The following is a 24,621-nucleotide window of genomic DNA, read 5'->3' as shown; positions in this document are numbered from 1 at the left end:
GGGTTTAATATTTTTCCTAGAACTTTTTTTTTTTTTTTTTTTTTTTTTTTTTTTTTTTTTTAATTTGAAAATTAAAAAAAAAAAAAAAAAAAAAAAAAAAAGATGGCAGAAAAGCTTTTTGTTTGGGCCAAATTCATTTGAAGAAGCTGGTAGATAGGATTTTATTGGAAATGATTCTATTTCCTCAGAACTGTATTTGGATGTGTGGTATTCAGACCTTTTTGGCAAGGCTAAAGAAATCAATCTAACTACAATTTTTGCTGCAATGAGATAATTCTCAGAAAGCACATGGTGCTAAAAGTTGCAAGACCTCTTAGTTACAGGAGACTCGGGAGACTCCCTAAAACCAACGGCAGCTTTGATCAAGATGTTCCTCAAGCAAGGCTCTTTATTCCCTTTTTCCCCATGTAGGTATTGTATTCAACACAAAAATAGAGGAAAAGAGGTGCTAATGAATCTAGCCAGAAACTGCATTTAACTTCTCTCATGATGTGACATATAAGGTTTCATAATTTTTTAATGAAGGCTGATGATATTATTGTGAATCAACAGACTTTCAGAGGGGCAAAGAAGGATATTCCAGTACCCTCAGGGGTGCTAAATACTGTTCCAGTAGCAAATCTAAGGAAATAATTTTAATCAGAAGGAAATAAATAATAATTTGGCATTCTAGCCTTGAACAGAGGATGTGCTTCCTGCTCCTGGACTCTTTTCTGCCCCAAGTATGGGGAAGGCATCTTAAAGACAGTCTAAGCAGAAGAAAGGCTATGTCAAGATCATAACAGATTCCTGTATCACCCGTGAGGGAAAGACACAGAAGCTAGCTAAAGCAGCTAGAGTGTGTGTATCTCTCTCTCTATTATATATAATGTATCTCAATACTAGATTTTGCTTTGTCTTTTCATAACTTTGTTCCATAAATGCAAAAATCTATGTTTTTAAGTGAAGAAACCTTTTTACCCGTAATCTTGCATTCTAATAAACTAAGTAAATCATCTGTCAAAGAAGACATTAATCCCTCCTTGTCACTGGAGCATTGGAACAGATGTTGAGCTCCTCATAACACTGCACCAAGTTACTGACAGGGTAACAAGTGGTGCCTTTACAGGTGCAGTAAGCTTGGTTGTGAGTGATACTACATATGTTCAAAGAGGAAGAATCACTCCCTAGCTGTCACAAGTCACTGTGACTTTGCAACAGGGAGCATGTTTGAATCCCCAAGAATTCCAAAGGGAAAGTATTATAACGTAAAATAATTCTATGAACGCCTGAAAAAAAAAAGAAAGCGAAATATATAATAATTTAAAAGGTCATCACTGATGCCCTGATGAACTAGAGAGTGTGACTAACAAGCATACAGGTAATAAATTACAGAACAGGATTTATGATATATGTAACAAGTTGGAAGACTATGGGAGATACACGTAAGGTACTTGTGGAATTATAAGCCAAAAGGTGCAAAACCCAGGAAATGTCCAAGAAAGTCCTTTAAAGATACATTACTTGGCCAAATACAATACTGCTGGATACAAAGCACAAGAATTACTATACATACTTATATACAGATAAAATAAAAAGCCAACTACAATATGAATCAAAAATGGCCAGCAGAAAATTATAAGAAGAAGGACGCATAAGTACCTATCAGGAAATTATTATATATACGTATAGCTGTAATTTAGATTTGATATAATTTGTATTTTCTGAATCCCACTGCTTGCCATTTTATCATCACTAAGCAACATTACATTTGCTAAATATCAGTTGTCTTGACTAAAAACCCCTAGCTAATAAATCCACCATGTCATGGTTTGGGCCAGATTGGCCAATCGTGAGAGCACAGATGCTTCTCCCCACGTCTCACTCCAAGGAGAAGAGGAGGAGAGATAAAAAGATTTATGAGTTTAGAAGGAACTACTTTAATGAAATATTAATAGTAAAATAAAAAGAAAATATGAAATAGATACAATATGTACAAAACTGTATCAAGCTCCCAGGATGATGATCAGATAACTGGCAGGCACTGGGGAGGTCCCAGACTGGACTCAGAGAGGGATGACCTTGGTTGCTATAGCAATAAGTATATGCAAGAACCTCTCTGCACACCATTCCTTAGCATGAACTATAAACATAGGTCTTATTACTGAGAACGAACAGTGTTCTGCACGATATGCTGTTAGTTTCAGAGATTTAGAAGAGGTAAGAAGTAAAATTACTGAACAGAAAGTTGGTTCTGTTTTACCTCAAGCCAGGACACACCATCAAGTCATCTCGTGTAGATTGGCAAGGGTAAGTGAATTTGCTTTCTAGAAATGACCAGGAAGAAGTGAAAGAAAGGATCAAAATCTCTGGAATAGTCAACTGAGACTAGTGAGTTAAGATGAAGTTAAGAAACATACATCAGTCAAGTCTAATCTAATTGCTGGCAGACAACAGAAATGTAGTAACTTAATCTTTACTTAAATGTGTTAGAATGAGAACCCATAAACACAGCATTTAAATTAGGCAGAAGATACCAGCACAGGAAATGTGGGAAACATGAAGAACTTGCTTATGGGAGATAGTGTTAGGCTGGAATTGAAAGGAAGAAGAGACTTGAGGGAATTCATTAATGCTTGGGCTTTTTACAAGGACTCCTCTTCACTCTTTTTTTTATTAAATTAATAATAATTTTAGTAACAGACATCATGAGCAAGTTAATGAGAAAACCTTTAAAAGTATCATTCATACAGAAAAGGACTGGTACATCTCACAGAAAGTGCTGGACAACCTTTAGGACTGTGGTAATAGAAATGAGAAAAAAAGTCTTGGCTTTGGGGATTAATAATTGGAACTTCAGCTATACACTAGAATCTCATCAGCTGAGAACAACTGAGTAGGAAGAAGACACATTTTCTAAATTATCACTGGATGATTATGAACAACCAACATGAAGCAGCTTCAAAGACGACAGTCATGACACAAGGCAGTTGAAGTATTTCTGGTAGATGTAGAAAAGTTTTCCAGAAAATATGGGGTGAACCCCAGGTAAAACACTGCAAACCATACTGCTCACTTAATTCAACAGCGACCAGTTCACACTGCAACACACTGGAAAAGTATAATGTAGTCCAGGCCATCCTGGAAAGAGAAGAGACTGAAAAATATCTGGCTGTTTACAAAAAACAAGACTAAGAGCAGACATGATAGTTATCTCTGTATTACTCATGGAGATTAAAAACAAGGAGGAAGAAGATGATCAGTTTACAATCAAAGACAATCTTGACATAAGAAGAAGTTATGTGAATAAGCTGCTTCTAGCAATTAGAAAAGCCTGCCTGACAATTGCAAGGGAAGGGTTCACAGTTTCCCTAGTCATTTAGAAAACTTCCTGAGGAGGAAAACAAACCAAAACCAAGTCAATCAATCAAACAAACAAAACCAACAACAAACCCACCAGCTTTTCAGAATGCATATATGGAGGAGGTAATAAGTGATGACTATAAAAAGAGACTGGATTTAATGATCAAGAATATCTCTTGTAGCTGTCCATGTTCCCGAATACCATGCACAATTTGCTTGTATAAAGCAGCCAAAGGGCCAGAACGCCATATCTCAAAAAAAGTCAAATTCATGTCCTTTGGAAAACATGTAACATTCTTCGGGCAAGACTGACAAGTTTCCAGTGGAAATCTCTGATATCACAGAATATTTTAAGGAATTGTCATGGGAAATAATGCTTTGCTCTTCACAGAAGCATTAAAGAAACTAAAATTTATTTTCAAAAAGGTAAAGTTATTAAAATAGTTGTCGCTAACCTACACAAATGACTGAATATATTTTGAAAGATATTTCATCAACTCAAGATCATAGCTGAATATAGGAGAAAGAATAACAGAAGATTACAAAACTGTCTCCTGTGTTACTGGGACATACCAGAAGGAAAAAAAAAAACCAACAAACAAGCCAAACAAAAAACCAAAAAAAAAAAAAGAAAAAAAAAAACCAACAAACAAGCCAAACAAAAAACCAAAAAAAAAAAAGAAAAAAAAAAACCAACAAACAAGCCAAACAAAAAACCAAAAAAAAAAAAGAAAAAAAAAAACCAACAAACAAGCCAAACAAAAAACCAAAAAAAAAAAAGAAAAAAAAAAACCAACAAACAAGCCAAACAAAAAACCAAAAAAAAAAAAGAAAAAAAAAAACCAACAAACAAGCCAAACAAAAAACCAAAAAAAAAAAAAGAAAAGAAAAAACAAAGCAAAGCAGGAGGGAAGGACCAAGAAAACATGCTAAATTGGTCAGCAGGGGAGGTGGATACAACTGTACAGCACATTACCTTGCAAACACTGAGATCGGCAGGGGTGGAAGCTGTCTGAAAGTAAATGGAAGGGAAATGTTGGCAGAGCACATTTTGAGTGCTTTTCCCTGATGCTGGAACTTGCTTCCTAGCTGGTGTCCCAGAAAACAGAAATTTGTAAACTGTCAACAGCGCTACAAGGGCCACTTTTTCTCCTGAGCTTCTAGAGAGAGAAAAAGCCAAAGATCAGAGGAATTTTATTATGTCTGCTCCGGAGAAGCATTTATTTTACTAGTCTGCCTCCTGGGGAACGTTTATTGTTGGAGTGGGATGGGCAGTCCATTATGATAATCATTACAGAAATTAAATTCTGTAAGAGATGCCCAACCATGGGAGGAAAGCCTATTCATCCTATTCATTTCTGTACATAACATTATCTAAAAAGAATGTTAAATTATTAGCTCATTAGTTTTATACACTTGTAAATTCCTAAAATGTAAATTGACATAAATGCAGGGATTGATATTCTGCCTTCATTTCTGAGCTGCTTCTTGGGAAGCATCTGTTGACACTCTTTAAATTTCCAGAAGTCAGTGACAAATAAAGACAATAAGAACTATTTCCCAAAACAAATGAAAACAAATACATCTGAAGGAAAACTAGGGAAAGAAATAAAGGCATCACAGATAACAGACATTTTGAATCTACTAAGTAAGGCACAAAAAGCAAAAAATTCTACCTCGGGAAACTTATAATTATGTACAATTGCTCCTAAGTCCAACTACAATTTTTAAATACTTCTCCAGATGCACCACACACAACTTGTATTATATATGCATATAGAAATAACAATAATTATTAGAAAACCACATGAATGGAAAAGCCACCCCTCACAAATGAAAAAGGTCTGCTGTATTCTCAGCAACAGTGAGAGACCAGTTGGATGTGTTCTGTTGGTGACAGATACTTACAGAAATCAGGAGAATGTAGTCCTATCTTTTCTTAGACAATCTAAGCCATCATAGTTAGGAAAGCCCGAATTTGGCAAACTGATAGTGACTTATAATAGCAGCTGTAAGACACATGGGGGCCTGCAACATCTAGGCAGAACTTCCACTGCTGGCTGCTGCAAAGGCCCACTGGATTTGTAGCTATCAGGCATGATTCCTTTCCACTGCCCTCTTGCCGGTGTTTCCCTCTCTTCTGACAGCTTCACTCAATTTTATTACGATCCCCTTAATTCTCTTGCTCACTTCCCTTTCAAGGGCTTTTGTCAAGTTACAATATTTTAAATATTTTTATAATATTTTATAAACAACATAATAAACATAGGAGGTTGTTAGATTGAAATCATGACTTTTAGTTTGCTATTAGCTCTTCAGGGAGGCCATGAACAGCACTCTGATACAACAGATGAAAGATCCAACATTTATGGTGCTTTTTCATTACTAAATCTTTCATCAGTTTCAGGGATACTATCATTGTAAGTGTTCTTCATGAAAAAAATAAATTTGCATTTGTGTATTATCATTACAGTTTCTGGACCTGATTTCATAGAATCAAGCTCCTAAAAAGGAAATCCTAAGATTTTCTCCTTCCTTGGGTACTGCTGCTGACATTCTTTCGGCTATGGCAATCTGTGAAGAACAGGAACACACTTGTTATAACTGTTGAGCTTTCTGAGAGCCAGCAACAGTTTCCAAAACATAAATAACTTAGAATCCTAGTGAAATTTGCAGTTATTAGCAATAGGCCAAATAGAGTTCTGGTTCTTTTACTTGAGCTGAGAAGCTGCATAAGGGCAAAATGAAGTTGCTAACTAGTTTTTTAAGAGATGAAATTAACTTGTCAGCTTAATGGAAAAGGAGTTGGGTGTTCTGTAATCAGATGAAGATCAATGTGAAGATTTTAATTCAGAATCAACAACCTAAGGTACACAGTAAGCAAACACTGCATATTTCTCTCCATCTCTAATGATCCACCAGATCTCGCAGTAAATAGATCCACATGAATAATCCTATGACTGTTTCTAACCAGACCAGATTTTTTAGAAAGTTGTGTATGAACAACACAGGAAGAAAAATCCCTGTGTAGTAGTCTGCTCAACTGTTTTCCATTACCTATTCCTTATATGTAGTCCATAATCTAACTAAAAAGTGAAGATGACCTTGAAGCTATTAGCCCTTAAAAGAATGCCAGAGTAATGCAGAGCATAATGCTTACTTAGGAAAACCTTCTAGAGATCCCCTATAGAGCAGTGGTAGCACACACGGAAAAGTCTTAACCTCCTTTCTTCTGTTCCTATGCCTGAACCAAGAAACCAAGCTAGTATTATTATAAAGCACCAAACTTGAGCAGCAACAATGAATCCTCAGTCATTTAAACGTCATGTGTTTCACTGACCACTGTTTGCTAAAGTAAAACAAATTCTCTGAAGATCTGATCTCACACAGAGATTTAAGAAGCAGATTTTGAGAAATGAGCTAATATGGAGAATCAGTATAAGTTTGATGTTTTTCCAAAGAGCACTGGAGAAAAAAAAATAAAAATCTTTCCTTTTATTTCAAAGCACTTTTCTCTCCACTTACTTCAGTTTAAAAAGGCATACTGGAACAAAGCCAAGCCTGTAAGAAAAGCCTGTGCTTTAAAGAGTGTCTATAACTATCAACAGAGAAATGAAATCAATGATCATGGGTTTGCTGTAACCTATACACCAACTGTATAATTTCTCCAGTCTTTAGGTAATATTATAAAATTCTTTTTCTCTATAAGAATTTTTGTCTCAATAGAAGTTGAGGAATTTAGATATTTAGACAAAAAGAAGTCCACAGCCTGCTTCAGTCCACAGCCTCTCCATCCCACTGCCAGATACTAAGAAATCATTCCCACCAATTACACAAGTATGAAATATGGTGAACACATCTTGGGTTATTGTGCCTAAATTTAAAGTCTAGACTCAGAAGCGAAATGGTTTGTCTGGCTGGAATTTGAAATCTGATTTCACTGGGCTAGCATACAGCAATATGTGTCTGTGTATCATGTGTTCACCATACTTTTGTATTTGAAATGCAATACACTGCCTACAAAAATTCTTTGCAGATAGTCATAAGGGCTCAATGCTCCACACCACAACCAGATTTACAGCAGTATATCCATTCAGATAGGAAATAAAGTAACTAAATTTCCAGCAGATTTCTATTCAAATATGGCAAGCTCTCCTAATACGCTGCTTTTGACAGTCTGGTCCCAAATACTTAGCAGCCAAACAAAGGTAGACAAATTGAAAAAAAGCAATCAGAATTCATATTAACCACTGAGAGGGAAGAGTCGCCTATCTGAAAGTTGGGGAACAAGAACTGACAAGATGCTTTAGTTGATGATAACTGGGCCTGCCTCAAAAGGGAACATCCTCTCTAGAGCCCCTCTCCCACAACTGTGTTACACTTCACAAGAATGAAAACAAACATTATCTTACTACATTTCAAACTCTTCTATCCTGGTTATTAAGATATTTAGTCAATAAAGGGACTGACACGTTGGCTCGATATTGATGCCTCTCAAATGAAAAGGCCATGTCAACAGCAACAGCCTGCCCCTACTAACCTCTTTTCAGTGAGGTTTTGTACTGTCCTTTGCTAGTTCTGTATTGCAAGAACTGCTTTATTCCATGGTGACCTACAATTTCAATGAGCATGTTACATTATAAAAACAATTAATAGTTGCATTGTTTACATCGAATCTGGAAAACATACCAAAATAAAATGCATTAAAAGCAGTAAAGAGGATACACAGGCTTGTATAACTGCTGTTTCCAGTGTTGCTAACATAGTCCCTCATCCTAAGAAAGGAAAAACTGATTCATTTTTTGTCAGTCTTCTTAGTAGCAGAACATGGGACCTTGAATAGCAGAAGGATTCTGGCTAGAAATGCAGTGGTGAGCATTTGGACCGTGTACACACAACATTATGTGGAAATCTCAGTTGTTTCAATATTGGAAAGAACTTACAGATGCTAAGGCCAAGTATTTCCCAAATATAATTACAAAGGGTTGATTCAATGACCTTAAAGGTCTTTTCCAACCTATATGATTCTATGCTATCTGATGGAAAACTGAAACTGTGAAATAACCTATCATCCTGATCTAATGTGAACTTTACATTTAGAAGAATTTAGGGAAAAAAACCCACAAAACAAACAAACAAAACCCCCCCAAAAAACCCCACAAACAAAAAACTGCAAGAAAACCCAACACATTTTTATATTCAAAGACTAACTATTGAATTGAAAATTCCGTATTCTTTTCACCAAAATAGAACAAGAACTGGAGAAACGCAGTAACAAATGTCTATCTAAAACATGAAGGAGGAACAATGGTTCATGTATTTCCGTCTGCACTGTTAATATGGTCATTTTCAAACCTTTTTTTATTTTTTATTTTCTGTGCATTCTCTCCACAGACAAGCATCAAATTTTGTTCTTCATCACCACTTTCCTTCCCATCAGAACCACTGAATATGAGAAAACTCTGGGCTTAAGTGCCATGAGAAATCACAGAGGAAAATCATGGTAGAGCTAGGAATGAAATCCAGACCTTTCAAACTCACAAGTTTAGGCTTTGGACATGATTTAATAAGCAGAGAAAAGCACTGGACCCTAGAGGTTATGTATTGGAAGAAGTGACTAAACTACAGGGGAAGGAATACTGAAGAGACAGTAAAGGAATGGTTATTAAGGCTTCATTAGTTTTGTTGTTGTCCCCACAAAAGTAAAATATCTTATAAATAGTAAAGCTGCTTTCACTACCTTAAAGTGACACATGAATATTCTGCCTTTAGAAGGCAATGCTATATTTTGAATAAAAATATCAGGAGAACGTTTTACAAAGAAGAGCTCCTGTATTTCAATAGCACTAGAATATCTGAAAAATTTTCATCAGGCTTCAGATCATGCTACGCTACTACAACGGCATTGGCAAGTTTTTTTGTAATGACCTTGTATTAAAGGTGGAATCTGACAGGTTTTCATTTCTAAATGCCTCAGTGGTGAAAGTTTGTATCTGTAAATAAATGCTCTTTCAAACTACTATGAGTTACGGAGTTTCCCTAGGCTTTATATCGGATTCACAATTTCAACATCTATGCACTTCCACTACTTTGTGTTTTTTACCATAACATTGCAGTGTGTCATTTTTATGTAGAAGGTACCCTGATTTATCTATCCTTCAATAAAGAAAACTCTGCAACAGCTGAGCTAATGCCTGACTGATGTTAATAAATGAATAGCTCAGAACTTTGTGAAGACAATGCAAGTAAGAACATAGCAGTATTTGGGTCTTCTTTATGTAAATTTATTTCTTCCTGTTCCTAACATGGACAGCTGCTCTGCTCTGTGCCTGTTTTCAGAATAATTTTACCTTGAATAAGAAATATGTTTGCCTAATTACAGGTACTAAAAAGAGGATCTAAACTGTTGGTCTTTCATACAGGTAATCCTGGTCAACGCAATTTATCCTGGTTTGTCTGTTTTTCAGTTAAAACAATAGGATGAATTAAACCTATTATTTACCAAGATGACAAAAAACTTATGTAGAGCAATGCAATAAAGTTTATCATAAGCTGTAAGAAAATCAAAGAGATGGTTGGGTAGAATGTGACCATTGATGAAGATCTGGCAAAGTCTTGAGAAACAAACTAACTCCTAACAGATAATATGAGTCATTGTACAGCTATCCAGGCAATAACAAAGTATATTTGTACAACATTCTTCACATGGTCCCTCCTGATTTAAGTTTCAAATAAGCTGATATCTTTTTTGCTGACCTAATGAGAACAACATAAATCAAATGAATGAAGTCCAGAGTGAACTTTGCCTCTTGGATTAGATGCATCTAGACAGTGTATCAACTGCTATGATGATTTCTATTAGAGATTGAGATGCATGCTTTAAATAGCATTTTTAAAGTTAAATTTAATCTTAAGTTTCCGAAGGAAAATCAGTCTCCTCTTTTTAAAGCAAAGTGGAAAAAACATACCTCTGCATTTGTAGAAGAGATGACTGAAATAAAAAAGTGCTTTTCAGTGGAACTCAAAAATAAGATCAACTACTTTAGGACACAGATGCAATATAAGTCACGAAAGAGGTATCTCAAAACTCTCCTGAATATCCAACAGGCTACAGAAAATAGTACTGTTAAATCAAGCTTGTAAGGAAAGTGAAATAAAGTTAAAGGTATTTACAGTACTTAAAAATGTAGTATTAAGTCAGCAAAAATTTTGAAGATATTCCCAAACAACAGGACATTCCTTAGAACCCATAGAAGTACAGCTTTTACCACGGTTTTGCAGAGAGAATATAGCATTTAGTCTATAGACTGAGTGGGTAATACAGTAGTTCTTTGTTATAAGAAGTGGGATTATGATATGGATGTTATTTCTGCCTGAGAAAATTAAAAATAGAACTCCACCCATAGCTAAAATGGGAAAAGCAGCATGGCAGAAATGGTTACCAATCCACCATGTTTTTATGTAGATTGGATAGTACAAATCCTGCAATGTTAAGGCAGTTACATCCTCCCTCTGCAAAAAGTTTCTTCTTGGGACATGTGACTCTTCTTGGTAATTTCACCATTTCTAATCTGTGGACTTCAGGATTCTTAGGAACAGGAAGGAATGTTGTACTTCTCAACAGGCAGACAATAAGAGATCTTTTTGGAGGACTTGCTTTCTCCTCCCACAACAGCAGTTGGTCTTCAAAATCTCCTTTTTTTTTATAGTTGGCATATTCATCCATACCAATACCAACACCAAAAAACCTATCAAAAATTCATATTTAATTTTTGAAAGGTTAGTTATAAAGTCAAATACTAACTGCATTAGGTTAGTGGGGCATGTCTGGAAATAACTTTTTAATAGCAGTTGACATAGGGTGTATCGGAGAAGTGAAAATGTTGAGTGCAGAACTCCATTCATTAACTAATCACATCTGAATAGACACTTGGCCTCTCTCTTTCACCTGCTGACTGAAAATTGACACATCATTAGCAGCTCTGATAAGACCACTGAGCCTAGAAACTGCTGCCAGAAGATATCTGCAAAAATACCAAAAAGTCACAACAACCCTTCTAAGAGGTCAAGGTCTTCAAACTGGTGCTTTGATAGAGGAAGTGCTCATTTATAGAGTGCAACTTGAAAAAAATCTCATCTGGTGCAACAAGGAACCGTCCTTAAAATAACTCATGCACTGAAAGAACTCTATTCAAATAGTCTGAGACTTTCAGGTGGCATCCTTGGTGTTTGTTTCATTAAATTCAATGCTATGAACAACCATTTTAATTTTTAATTTTATCTCTTATTCTTTTGAATCCTTCTGAAGTAGACTTCTTGGAAATGTCACAAGTATCTGCCCAGAACATAACTGTCCTGTGGCTCTGCCCAAGGTAGTCCAAAAGATCTTTCCTTCTATGCGAAATTTACCCTTTCTGGAGACTACCAAAATTTTCATGCTGTTTCTTCTTTCATGCAGTAATAGAACATATAAAAAAGAAATAAGAAAACTATTGTAAGATAAAGGCATGGTGGCACAAATCTAAGCTGGACCTCTGGATTCTCTGACCTTTGAGATACTTCAAATGGAATGGAAGGCTCTGAACACCCAGATTTAAGTGGGCCTCACTTGCACAGTGGTTAGGTCCAGATGACCTGCAGACCAGATGACCTTCCAACTAAAATTGATTCTAAGTGGCACAAAGTAAGGGTAAACTAGAGAGATCATCAGTGGCTTTACACCACTTAATACAAAGAGCCTTCAACAAGGTCTGAGAAAATACTTAAGGAAAGAGCACTGAATGCAGCATTTGAGAACACGGGCTCTAATGTTCTGCTTATAGACAATCCCACAAAGAAGTGGAGGGGGAAAGTTGGAGACCAGCAGGAGACAAAATTTCAAACCAGGTGGTCACATAGAATATCACCTCCTAATATGTGCTGGAACCCTCAGATCTCAGGGCAGGCATGAGGGTCAGCTTCACCTTGCTGATAGTGGCAGCACAAACCCCAAATTTTCAGAAAGGAAAGATGATGGTCAATAAAGTAGAGCATAGACATAAGAGTGCTGGATTTCAGGGAGATAAATGCCAAAAGATAGACTCCTCCTGCAGCAAAGCAGTCTCTCAGTTGTGAGCTGCAGTTTCCAATGCGCTATTAGACAACTGCTTGCCGGTTCAGTGTTACACTTCAAAAGGAGGAACAGATCCTTCTTTAGTGCTTAAACAGAGCAACGTGAAAAGCAGTAAGATGTCAGCTACTTTTTGTCTTCCACCTCAGGAGATTACAGGATGGGTCCTATGCTCTCGGTAAAAGACAGAACTATTGCAGAACTGAATTTCTTGTGGTTATTGGGTGCCTTCATCACAGGGCTGTTCAGCAACAAAGGAAAAGCTGATGATTTCTTGAAGGCACTGTGCGACTGAGCAAGAGAATTTCAAAGATAATGCATAGCTACAGATTATGAGATTTTCTCTTATCACAGTGGCAAACCCAGTTTACTATATATAGTTTCAGCTGTTTATTCAATATGCACGTGCACTTCTGAAATAAGGGTGTGTTAATGTTCACAGATGAGTGGGGCCCATGAGTACTTCTGACTTATTTTATAATTCCTGTGCTCCAGGGCAGTTTCTGTTTGAATGGCAATATACGGGTACACGAAGTATTGGCTGAAACCTGATGAGATTATGCTTATTTGTGCTGAAAGTCTGCTTCTGTGGATGTGTTTTGGTTTTGTTTGGTTTTTTCGTTGATTACAAAGGTCTTAAGCTCTTGACCGCTGTTACACAGCATCACAGCCGAGTACATGACAGTACAGAAAAGAATAAACCAAGCTTCATAGCATGCATAGACAAATATGTGAGTTTGACTTTATCCACTCCCCTCACTCATGACATCCAATGCATGCAAAGTTTCTGAGAAAAAGACTTTGTGAAAAGCCATGCACGGTTTAAAAACCTGAGCTGTATTTTAATTATTGATTTAATTATTCTAATACACAAACACCATCAGTTGGCTGTGTTTTCTTTGATTATCATTATTGTTCTACATCTTCAAGCTAGACAATATATATAATTGAACACTGTGAATAGGAGAGTTCTTAACTTCCAAACTACATGGAACCAAGCATAAATATTTGCCTTAAAATCTGATGTTTAACTATCAAACAACTCAATTTTATCTACCAGAAATGTTAGATAAATTTTAGTAAAATGCATCTTTTCAAGATTTTTTATATATATTTATGTATATACACCTATGCATATATTTATATGTATATGCAAGTAAAAAGCCACCTTTCAGGTTCCATTTGCTACATCACTGCTTCGTTGAAATTCAGGAAATGGTTTAAGGAACAACTGACCTTACGTGATCAGTTCTGAAAGGTATACTTCTTTGTCACATTGATTTGTGACAATCACCTTGCTGCTCTGAAGTCATAAATCTCTGAAGAGATTATAGTATGCCTCTATATATACTGGTATGGTATTAGAAACAGCTATGATCATTTTATACCACTTTGAAAAGATGGGGGATGCTTAGGAGACACTCATGTTCATTGTTCTCTGTTCAGTATTTATGACTATGTCTAGAGATAAAAAATATAAATTACATTTACATATTTATGAGCATTTTTATGCAATATCTTCATTTTTATTAAAATGCCATCAATATTCCTACACTACTATAATGGAAGTCAGAAATCTAACTACAATGCACTTGGTTTTATCTTTTTCCTAAAAACTTCCTACATTAAACCAATTAACAAAATACAGTGTGAGTAGGGATGACTGATAAACAATGAAAACGGTCTGCGCTTAGGGGCAATTACAAAGTTTTAAAAAGTAATCTATTATACCGTAAGATCTAAAAATATCTTTCTCGGTTTTGAAAAGCAGGAAAAAAAAACCTTGTGAGAAAATGTGTGGGCTGCAGAACCATGCAATGCAAATTGAAGAGCGCAGGCAGAAACTCACCTCTAGCTTTGCTCTTTGTAGCAGCCACTGGAAGCAAGGAAAAGATTGCACAAGAAGAAGAGAACAAAGATAGATTAGACAGAAGTTTGAGCAAGTAAGAATACAGAGAAACTTTATCACTATCGATCCAAAGCTAACAAACACCGTTTCTAGGATTATTTGACCTATTTATTTGAGACACTACAGTTCTATAAGATAGTTCAGATCTATGATTCTGTCAGCAGACTCGTGTTGAGAATTTAGAAAATATATCACAAAACACACTCAAAAAGCATGGCAAGAAGTGCAGAAAAATCACGGACCATTAATCACAAGTAAGTGAGAGCATATGTACACATATTTGTGAATTCTAAAACTTGCAGCACAATTTGCCTTGCCAAAAGTAGATTCTGAAATACCTAAATCTTACGTCATTCCCTTGATCCTATTTCTTGTAATGTCATACTCCTGTGAAACTGATGAAAAAAAAAAAAAAGTTAAACTGCAAGTACTACAATAACTTATAATCTATGTTTTATATACGTTTTATAATCTGTGTTTTATGATCATTATTTTTCTTCATTGAAGCCTGTATCTTCAGGTTGTTCTTGCATTCAAACGGAGCACACAAAGGAAAAGGAGTAGACAATATTTTAAGTGTGATCAGTGTTCAAGCTCAGAGAAAAAGGGCCAGACAATACAGCAGCCTTTGAGTTTCCTGAAGCAACACAGTTTCATGCTATTAGTTCTAAAGATACAACTGCATCACAAAAACAATAGGAGCTTAAAATATTCTGCTAACATCTGCTCCATCGCCAAAATCAACAGAATCATTATTTTCTGTTTTGTGAGGCTCACGGATAATGTTGCTGATATACAATATTAATCAGAATCCAAAGTGAAAATGGAATCACTCCATTAGTTGTAAATTACAGGAGACATACTCTCCACACTTCTTTAAACTGTCAAGTGCACTCTGAAAAGGTATTCATGTAAGAGCATCTCCATGAAAAACAGGTACCTCAGAAAAGATATGTAATTCCTCTTCTGCTGGCAGAACTGTGTTAACAATTCAAAGGCCGCTACAACTTGTAACCAAAACACAGAAAAAAAAGGAGAAAGACCAAGTCCCCTTTCTGGTCTCTTTGTTTTGCTTGTTCATATCTAAAGGTTTTAAGGTGGGTTTTTTTGGTTGGTTGGATTTTTTGTTCTTTTTTTCCTGGTCTGGTCTGTTGTCTCACCAATCAGTCTTTACTAAGACAAGTAAGGAGACCATGGCAGTGAAAGTCAAGTTGCCATATATGAAGAAAGTATTGAAAAAATTAACCACTTAATTTTATGAATGCATACAAATATGTCAATTATCTAGCTTTTTTCTTTGTGTTTTCTTAAATTTCTTCACTGATCCCTCCTCTACCTTTCAGATGCACTATTCTGCATTGCCATCATTCTCCTGGCCATGAAAACAAAATAAAAAAAGCAGTCCCGAGATGTCTGAAATCACCATTACTCCACAAAACATCTCTGCTTCAGGGAGATACAACAAATGCAGATGCTTTTGCAGAGCTCTTTCCATAAGGCTATTTAACAAGACATATTCACCTGTAAAACAGCCAGTAAATCTTACATGCACTAAAAATCGCTCGCGTAGTAAACAAAATTAATGGTGCCATTCTAATTTTATAATAAGTGAACAGTTTCTCCTTCATGCAAATATAAGTTGATAATGAATGCATTGAGTTCATCAACCTGTTCATTTTCTTATGCTTCCTGTTCTTTTTCAGTCCTGAGAATTACATCTACACGAACACATTATCACTTCGAGACAGTCTTTTAAATTTAACAAAGGTCTGGAGGAATCCTCATCATGGTAATTTAAAAGCAACGGGATACTTTATATTCACACTATTTTTTAGAATAAAAAGATATATATATGCGTGTATGTATGTATATATAAAATACCTACATGAAAAATTATGTATGTACTTCAATTTTTCAGAATATATATTCAAACATATATGCATATGTAAATTATATATAATCTACGTGTACGGGTAAATATATACATACATATTAATCTATGTGTATGGTTACATATATTCATGTATATTAAGGGAATCCAACCATTCTATGATTAGACAGCTTTATTTTGAACATTAACACTAGATTGAGAATTATGACCTATCATGTATCAGTAAATAAAGAAAAGATATAAATGAGGTTGTACATTATAATTGGAAGTAGGACAGGTTACTAAGCTTGTTAGACCAATTATAACTCTCTGCAAATCCACTAATAGAGGACTAGATGACAGTAACCTTCTTAAAAATGTCATGTTCAATACTTGTAAGTTTTCCCATTGACAGCATGGTCCAATTACAAGTCAATTCGTAAAGTTCAAACTGCACAACAGCCAAATTAGCTGAAAATGGTCTTTCAAAGTATAATTCTGCATACTGAAGGGAACTTGGCTGGAGCTGTTTCCATCAATGACCTGTCTTTTTGATACCTAGCATGAGAGAAAATTCCCTTTCATTTTTATCACTGAGGTTGGTATTTCATTTTCCAAAGGCGAAAGAATTTTCCTCTCTTCCCTCTACTCTCCTTGTCACTTCGTGTAAAGAGAAGACAATTTGCAACCTACCTCCAATATGTTTGAAAATTTTTTTCTACCTCTTCATGTTATTACTACATGAAAAGTCACAGGAAGAGACAAACATAGATAAATGTTTCAAATGAGCACCATCAAGACTGAAATTTAGCAGAGGGAGGTTGATCTCCTGGTTAGAGCACTGGATATGGGATTACTCAGCTTTATTTGCCAGTGACAAAGACCCACGGGGTTCAACAAACACAATTACAGTCGAAGGATCTACATTTGCTTTATGTCTCCAGCAAATCAGTTGACTTTTCTGCATTTCACATCACACGTTCTCTTTTTCTCTATCTTGACTGAAGAGACAAGCTCTTCAGGGCAACGAGTCTCCCACTTCTCAAAGTAGTATACTTGTAGGATACTGATCTGAAACTTCTGTAACACAACAAAAGTGTATTTGGACTGGCCAGCAATAATTTATGGGTACAATGTAACCTGAAAACTAGAATTTACTGTGTTTGGCTAGCACTTACTTCAGTTGGCTAAATTAACAAGCAAATCAGGAAATAGATAAAAAGGAAAGGCAAGGACTGCTGGTATCTCCCTATGCTCAGGGATTTCTTTAAAATCCATCGCACATTTAGAAGGGCATTTTTCTTTAGCTACTCTGCCTTGTATTTCTTAGGAAATTGATTTTGGATAAGGAGACATTCTACAGAAAAGTGTGAACCGTGACCTTTGTTGGAATTTAAGGAAGATTTTAAAGACCAGAGAGAAAGACAGACAAAGGAAGAAAGACTGTATTCTGAAAAGTCAGGCTGAAAGGCAGAAGAGAGCTACTAGACTTCTAGGTAAGACTGAGGAAAAAAAAGCCCAACTCTTCTATTAATCCTGAATTCTACCTAGATTAAACAATATTTTATTTTTTGAAGGCTCTTCTGGTCACAGCATATGCGAAACAGAAGGGTTGGCTACTAGGGAAAGGTCCAAGAGTGAGAGGATCACAAAGCAGCAAGGAGTCCAGGTCAGAGATCTCACAGGAGTCCACTCAGAGAGATCAGCAAAGGGGAGAAAAATTATGCCAATTCCTGAATCGTGACAGTTAATTTTTACAGAAATAAGGTTTTTAAGGCATTTTTAAATCAGAAAAGCATTTCTGCTGTAGCTGTGCTGCTGAAACAATGTTTTTAAAAATCATTGCCTGAATCTAAAAAGCTGGATTCAAATTTCAAAAACCCTAATATACCCTTGCTCTCAAATATCAATAATATATTGTGCTTTATTTTTCTGTGATATATCTTTCTGACTTCTTGCTTTTTGTATGCCAACAATTGTTAAATTACATTCCTTGATAAATGATGGCTACAAGTTGTTCAATATTTTCTCCACACTCAGCTGTCTCTACGCTGTTCAATTTTGTGGACATTTTAAGACAGATTTGATATAGCATTTATTTTATTTTTCTCTTATATGTGATTTATTATTCGATTGGGGGTTTTGTCTTTTGTCTTTGGAAAAAAACACCTCCTTCCAATTACTTCAATAGCTCAATAAAAGTAAAAAAGGAAAAAAGTATTTTCCCCAGATGCCCAGCTTACCCAACCTTTCAGAAAATAAGGAGAAAGAAAAAAGAAAAAGTGCAAGGTTTGAGGTCAATGTCTTGTTCTCATTTCACCTATTACATGTAATAAGAACGCAGCTAGATGAAAAACTACTACAATATCTAAATGTTATAATGACTAAATAGCTCTTTCCAAGAAAAGAAACAAGATGAAAGTCACACCATACAACATCGATTTTATCCTGAATACAGTAACCTACAGTTCCAGCAAATCTGGAGGTCCTCTCATCTTCAATAAAAAATTAAGATAGCAGCAGCCAGGATGGAAATATTTATTCATCTGTATTTTTATTCTAATCTTAAAACCTTTTGTGATCATGGAATACTAAAAATTATTAAAGAAGCAGCATACATAAAAAAAAGAAAAAAACCCCAAACCCAAACCAACTGCCCCTCCCCCAAATGCTCCAAACATACGATGTTTGATTATAACAACCTTCCATATAATGGAAGATTTCCAATTTTCAAAAGAAGAGGAGTTATTTTTGCATGACCTAAATTTAGAATTTTCTTTTTAATTTGACGATGATGATGACAACAACGGCATTTTTTTTCCTTCTGATAAACTGATGGATTATGACTGGTCATTTAGGTCACCCAAATGCCACTTCTGATTCTCTGACTGGAAAAGCTCCTCTGTGTGACAGAAGGCTTAACAGGATCATTTCCTCCAGAGAATAATGCTAATTATTAGGCTCTCACAGACTAAGAGACCCATTTAAAGTAAAGATACCAGGATGTGCTGTAATGCAGCATGCCTCAACACCTCCTTTTCAACAACAGCATTTTCCAAAAGCCACTAAAGGACAAAGAAATCACCATCATCACCTGAAATTCTTAATGGGATTTTGAGTCTCCTGCATTCAGGAAGACATTGCTGCCTCGCCTTGAAGAGTGGTGAACAAATGACAGAGAAATGTGGGACCTTGGGATTTCTTTTAGATTAGGATACAGTTTAAAAAACCTAGATACATCATCATGGCTAAATTTGTTTACTTCTGTTTTTCTGACCTCTCATTTGACTGCCTTTATTGATGTGCTTTTGCATTTTATAGTGAATATTCTTTTTATATGTAACTTCTGCACACCCTTCTCATGAAGATTTCTAAAATATCTAATATCTAAATATCTATCCATAAGTTCCTAAGATTACATCAGGCAATTTCCCTCAGAAAGAGATACATTTCACTTACTAAACTCACTGATCGATCTTCAGAAAAACAAGAAACTTTCAGGTTCTGAGAATTTAATAAATTTTTCTCCTAAAGGTTTAAGAGGAAAACTACAAATGAACTGGTATGCAAAAAGAAAAAAAAAGTATGTGATTTTGCAATGAGAAAAAATGGATTGATTTCTTTTATCACAACTATGACATTAAACGTATAAAATATAACACATATTGAATATATGCTAGGGATTATGCATCTATAGTGTGATTTGCAATAATTTTTCTTCTTAAAACATAAAATATATTCTTGAAGATACAATTGAAAAGGGGACAAAAGTGCAAATCGAAAGGGTTATAAAGAGGCCAAATGCATCCGCTGGGTTTGAAGCAGCATGAATTATGTCTAGACCTCTCCTAACAGATTGCCTAATACATTGTTAAAACCTTTGGTGACAGGGACTCCAAAAGCTCTCCAGGTAATCTGTTTTAGTGCACAGTTCTCCTCTCAACGGCAAATTGTTTTCCTGACATGTAACCTAACCATCATATGTAGGAGAGTAGCCCAACCACTTAACCCTTCTCATACCTTCCATGAGTATAAATAACATCAGAACATATACTTCTTCAATGTAACCCTTTAAAAATTTGAAGACTTATTATTTCTCTTCTATGCCTAAACAATCACGTTCTTCCACTTCCTAAATATATGTTTTCCAGCTTCCTCTTTATTGTCTTTTCTTTTTTTTTTTTTTTTCCTCCTGGATTTTCAACAGTTTTATCTACACCAATTTAAAATCAGGCAAGATATCCATCTGAGGTGGCACTAGTTCAAATTGAAATATTTACAATGCACTCCCAAATAGCACTTGGCTCTAATGGTTCAGCATCGCATTGTGTTAAAGCCAACAATGACCCCTTAAGCCCTTCTCTCCATATTCTTCTATGCTTACCTATTGCCTATTGACCATTTTGGTTTCACATATTTATTTTATCCTTTCCAAATACAGGACTTCACCCTTGCCTTTAGAAGACTCTGTTGCTTCAAAGTTACCTCCCCCATTTATTAAGGTCATCTTCAATACTAACACACCCCTCCAATTCCATGAATAAATACTAACATGACTGTTAATCTATAAAGTACAAACCTATCTCAAAGCTTCATACTGTACCACTTTATTTTGGTATATGTGTTACTCTATTGCAGAGAAAGTAATTCTTGACAGCAGTAGCAGACGTTGAAATCCAAGACTAACAAGACCATAAAAGACTTCCGTTGTGTCCATTGTGTCTACATTCAGCCCATAACTAGAAAAAAAAAAACAACCAAACAAACAAAAAACCACCCCATAAATAAGCAAATTTTTGCTAAACAAAACTAATCTGTCTTACCTAATGTCCCTCCTACCCACAGTATAAAACCCACAAGCAAGCCAGACATTAACTACATAAGGTAACATGCAGACCCAAATGACAGAACACTACTATATGCTACTGCATCTAGCCAACATACAAACTGACCATACATCCTGAGGAGTAATAGTCTACTGTTCTGTTACTAAATCATAAGCAGAAAATCAAAAGAGCACCTTACTGTGCTCTGTGAGAAAAATAGATATTTAGAGAAGTTGCTTTTAAAGCAGACATTTCTGTATAGGACACAAGAACTCTAGAAACTCTATTAAATTATATTTTACTTTGTGAAACTTTGAAAAGCAATGTGATGCTGGAGTACAGTTTCCAGCATTTTGGTTTTTCTTCCACCCTATCACTCTAGAATTCAATAGCAGATAATGACAGAATATTTTCTGGAGTTCAGAATCTTTCCTTTCCCACACAATAGAATATAGGTTTGTAAAATAGTGATTACTGAAATCAGCTAATGAGAAGCAATTCATCTATTGGAATGAAAAAGCTAAAATAACTGCAAGCATCTTTCAAACTTCCTAATATGATGCTAAACAGATTAAATATTTAAAAACTGTGACTAGATTATCACATGTGATGACTTTTATTATGTGATACTAATCACAAAATATTGAAGAACATGCATCTCCATTTTCTTTCTGAAAAGTAGATTATAAATATAATAATTTTGTTCTCAATATTCATTATAACTGGCATGATGGAGATCAGCGGAAGCACCTTTTAATCTTAACATCACTGGAGTTTAGGATTCCAGCTGTAGCTGATTTACATTAGCAGCTGGAATCACATAACACAGTATATTACCGTATAGTGAAACTAGAAGTATAATCATGCCCTAAAGGCTCTTTGTAAAGGTATCCAGATAACATGATTTGCCTGTCCCAAAATGCCGACTCTATGCATGTTATAATACAGCTGGAAGCGTAACTTCCACAAGCAATGAAAGTTGCAAGTAAGCAATATCATCATAAGCTGGGTTTCCATAAAACATCATACAGATTTCACTTGCAAATAAATAATACAGTTTGTGAACAAGAGTAAATGCAATTTTCATGTTTCAAGGTAACAGAATATTTTAAGAAGTATGTATAAAAACAACTCAGAAATTGTAGATTGAAAAATTCAACAAGGCTGTAAGTGTGGTTATGTCAGCCAGAGATACAACTACTCAGTTCTGCTCTCAGAATTCTTTTACTGTTATCGTAAAACTTAAACAACATATTTAAAAAATTTGATATTCATTCAGCACATCAGACAAATTATCAAAATTGTTCATCATGCAAAATGTGTGCACACACGTACTCGCCCAGCTTCAGCGTTGGTGTCAGATCTCCAGAAAGAGGAGAAAGGAAAACATCCTACTTGGATACACTTAGAAAATTGGCTGCCATCACATAACTGTGATTGTGCACAAGCAGCTGTAAGCAGTAAGCTTATGTTTCTTCTCACGTGCAGATCAATGCATGTAGAACACCTCAAACTATGCAAGTTATGTCTCAAGGTAGGTTTTTGTTAGGTTTCTGGGTTTGGGTTTTGGGGTTTTTTTTAATCTATATGCTATCCTATATTTTTACAAATAGACATTTTCTGAGTCTGCTATGCTTATATACATTTTCCACTCACAGTCCACAGCTCTGATAACCCGCAAAGCTTTAAGATCTCTTCTATTTGGCAATAAGCCCTTATAAAACCAGCATGAAATCAGAAAAAATTATAATGAAAAGCAAGGAGCTGGGTATGCAGACAAACAGCTAGGGTTCCCCCTACACTACCTCTATATAAAACTAATTCATCTACTGTAAATCCTAAGAAGGTTTTGAGAAGGCAACTGGCTTTTATAGCATGGCTACTTTCCCTAATTTTTATTATTATTTTTTTTAAGATCACAACCCATGGGATCTCTGTATAAAAAGCGTCACATACATAATAGATCATCTCTATGAAATGCTTTCTTAATAAAGTTCAAGTATGTATAAAGGGCCACTGGGATAGCAATTGAAGCACATGGAAACAACCATATATCTTAAAGGACAGAGGATAAAAACCTTGAATAGGATTTTGTTTTTATTCTGCAAATATTATCAATTTAGGCTTTTCCAGGCATTAGAAGACAAAATTGGGAAACTGACAAGACTGATGAAAAAAACACTACAATAAATTACGTGCAGAGCTCAACCGATAGGATTTGCATAAGTTTAAATCAAAGTCAGTAAATATGGGGTAAATCTAAGCTTTTCTTCAGGTGGGCAATGGGAATTTCAGACATGACTTTTCAGTGATGATTCTATTCAACCTTTAAAAAATCTACATAGAATTTTCTTTATCACTACTTGCAATCACTGCAGTTGTCATGTCAAGAAATATGGTGGAAGCTTTACTCCTTGTCTTGACCTGATAAATTACAGCCATTCCTCTTGAGACCTAGAGAGAAGGTTTCAATATTATAGAACATAATGACTCCTTTGGAACTAGTGAGGCTTACAGGATAATTTAGAGATGTCAAAAAACCTTCACAATTGAGGGACTGTAAATAATACTCCTGAAAATAGCTATTTGTATGTGATGATAATTATTTGGTGAAATTTATTTTAACCAAAATTAGATTGTTTTGTTATACATAATAAAAATATATCTTTGTTTCTGAAGAGTAGTGGAATATTTTTTCTCAGCATTTTTTTCATTTATCAAAACAAAAATCTTTAAACTTATCTCTACAGTAACCAAAATATAAAAATGTAACTTATTTCTTTATGATAACAGTGAAGATGTAATAGCAAATCAATCACAGTGTTTTGTTAAGATCCCAAAAGAACAAAATGAAACTGATGACCAAGTAGTACTAATCACACTCAAACAACTCAGTTTCAAATACATATTTAGTCATTTATTCTCAGAAACAAGGTAGGAAGTGTGAGAACCCGATACTCCCCGGCCCGGGACCTAACAGGGAGATACATTGCTTTCCATATGAATTATTTGTTGCATCTGCACCCAGTAAGGACAACGGGGAATTTAAGGTGAATCTGTCAACTTGATTATATAGCTATTAGTGAAATAATATTTAAAAGGAACTCTTGCATTTTTCTCATGTGATTTATTGCCATTTCTTCTACATTTACTGGCAATTAAAGAAACAGAGGTAAACTGTAAGAAAAAAACTAAGAATGTGTACTATACCAAAAGTTCAAATATTAGACTGTAATTTATCATCTGCTATTCATAATCATAACCAAAAAAAAGGCTAACTACTATCTTTTTCTTTATATCTGGCTTCACAAAAATTCAGTGTTGAAAATAGAAAAGACTCATTGTCAGTCCATTTTGTCAGCCAATATCCTATTTGATGCCTACTACTGCTGTTGAAGTAAAAAGTTACCTTGGTAAGACTTACTGAGCAAGACTTATTTTGGTAGCTTCGGTGAGACATATAAATGAGAAATTATCTTTATAAGGATGAACTGTCCAGAGATAAATTTCATCCTTACTATAGATCTTTTTAACCTCACACCATCTTTTATTACGTTTAAAATTT

The 24,621-nt window shown here is 35.2% G+C and overlaps 1 protein-coding gene across 1 annotated transcript in view; it reads right to left on the bottom strand.

Annotated features, from left to right (window-relative positions):
* Positions 1 to 24,621, bottom strand: part of CADM2 (cell adhesion molecule 2) — a 416,144-nt gene that overhangs the window by 221,491 nt on the left and 170,032 nt on the right. Inside the window, exon 2 of the mRNA XM_014947137.1 lies at positions 14,301 to 14,327. Coding sequence (XP_014802623.1) covers positions 14,301 to 14,327 — 27 coding nt within the window. The remainder of the gene's footprint in view (positions 1 to 14,300; positions 14,328 to 24,621) is intronic.

Source organism: Calidris pugnax, unplaced genomic scaffold (genome assembly GCF_001431845.1).
Source record: "Calidris pugnax isolate Ruff unplaced genomic scaffold, ASM143184v1 scaffold95, whole genome shotgun sequence".
NCBI classification, from domain to species: Eukaryota; Metazoa; Chordata; class Aves; order Charadriiformes; family Scolopacidae; genus Calidris; species Calidris pugnax.
The sequence above is the reverse complement of the archived record's forward strand: the minus strand, read 5'-3'. Positions and strand labels throughout refer to the sequence as shown.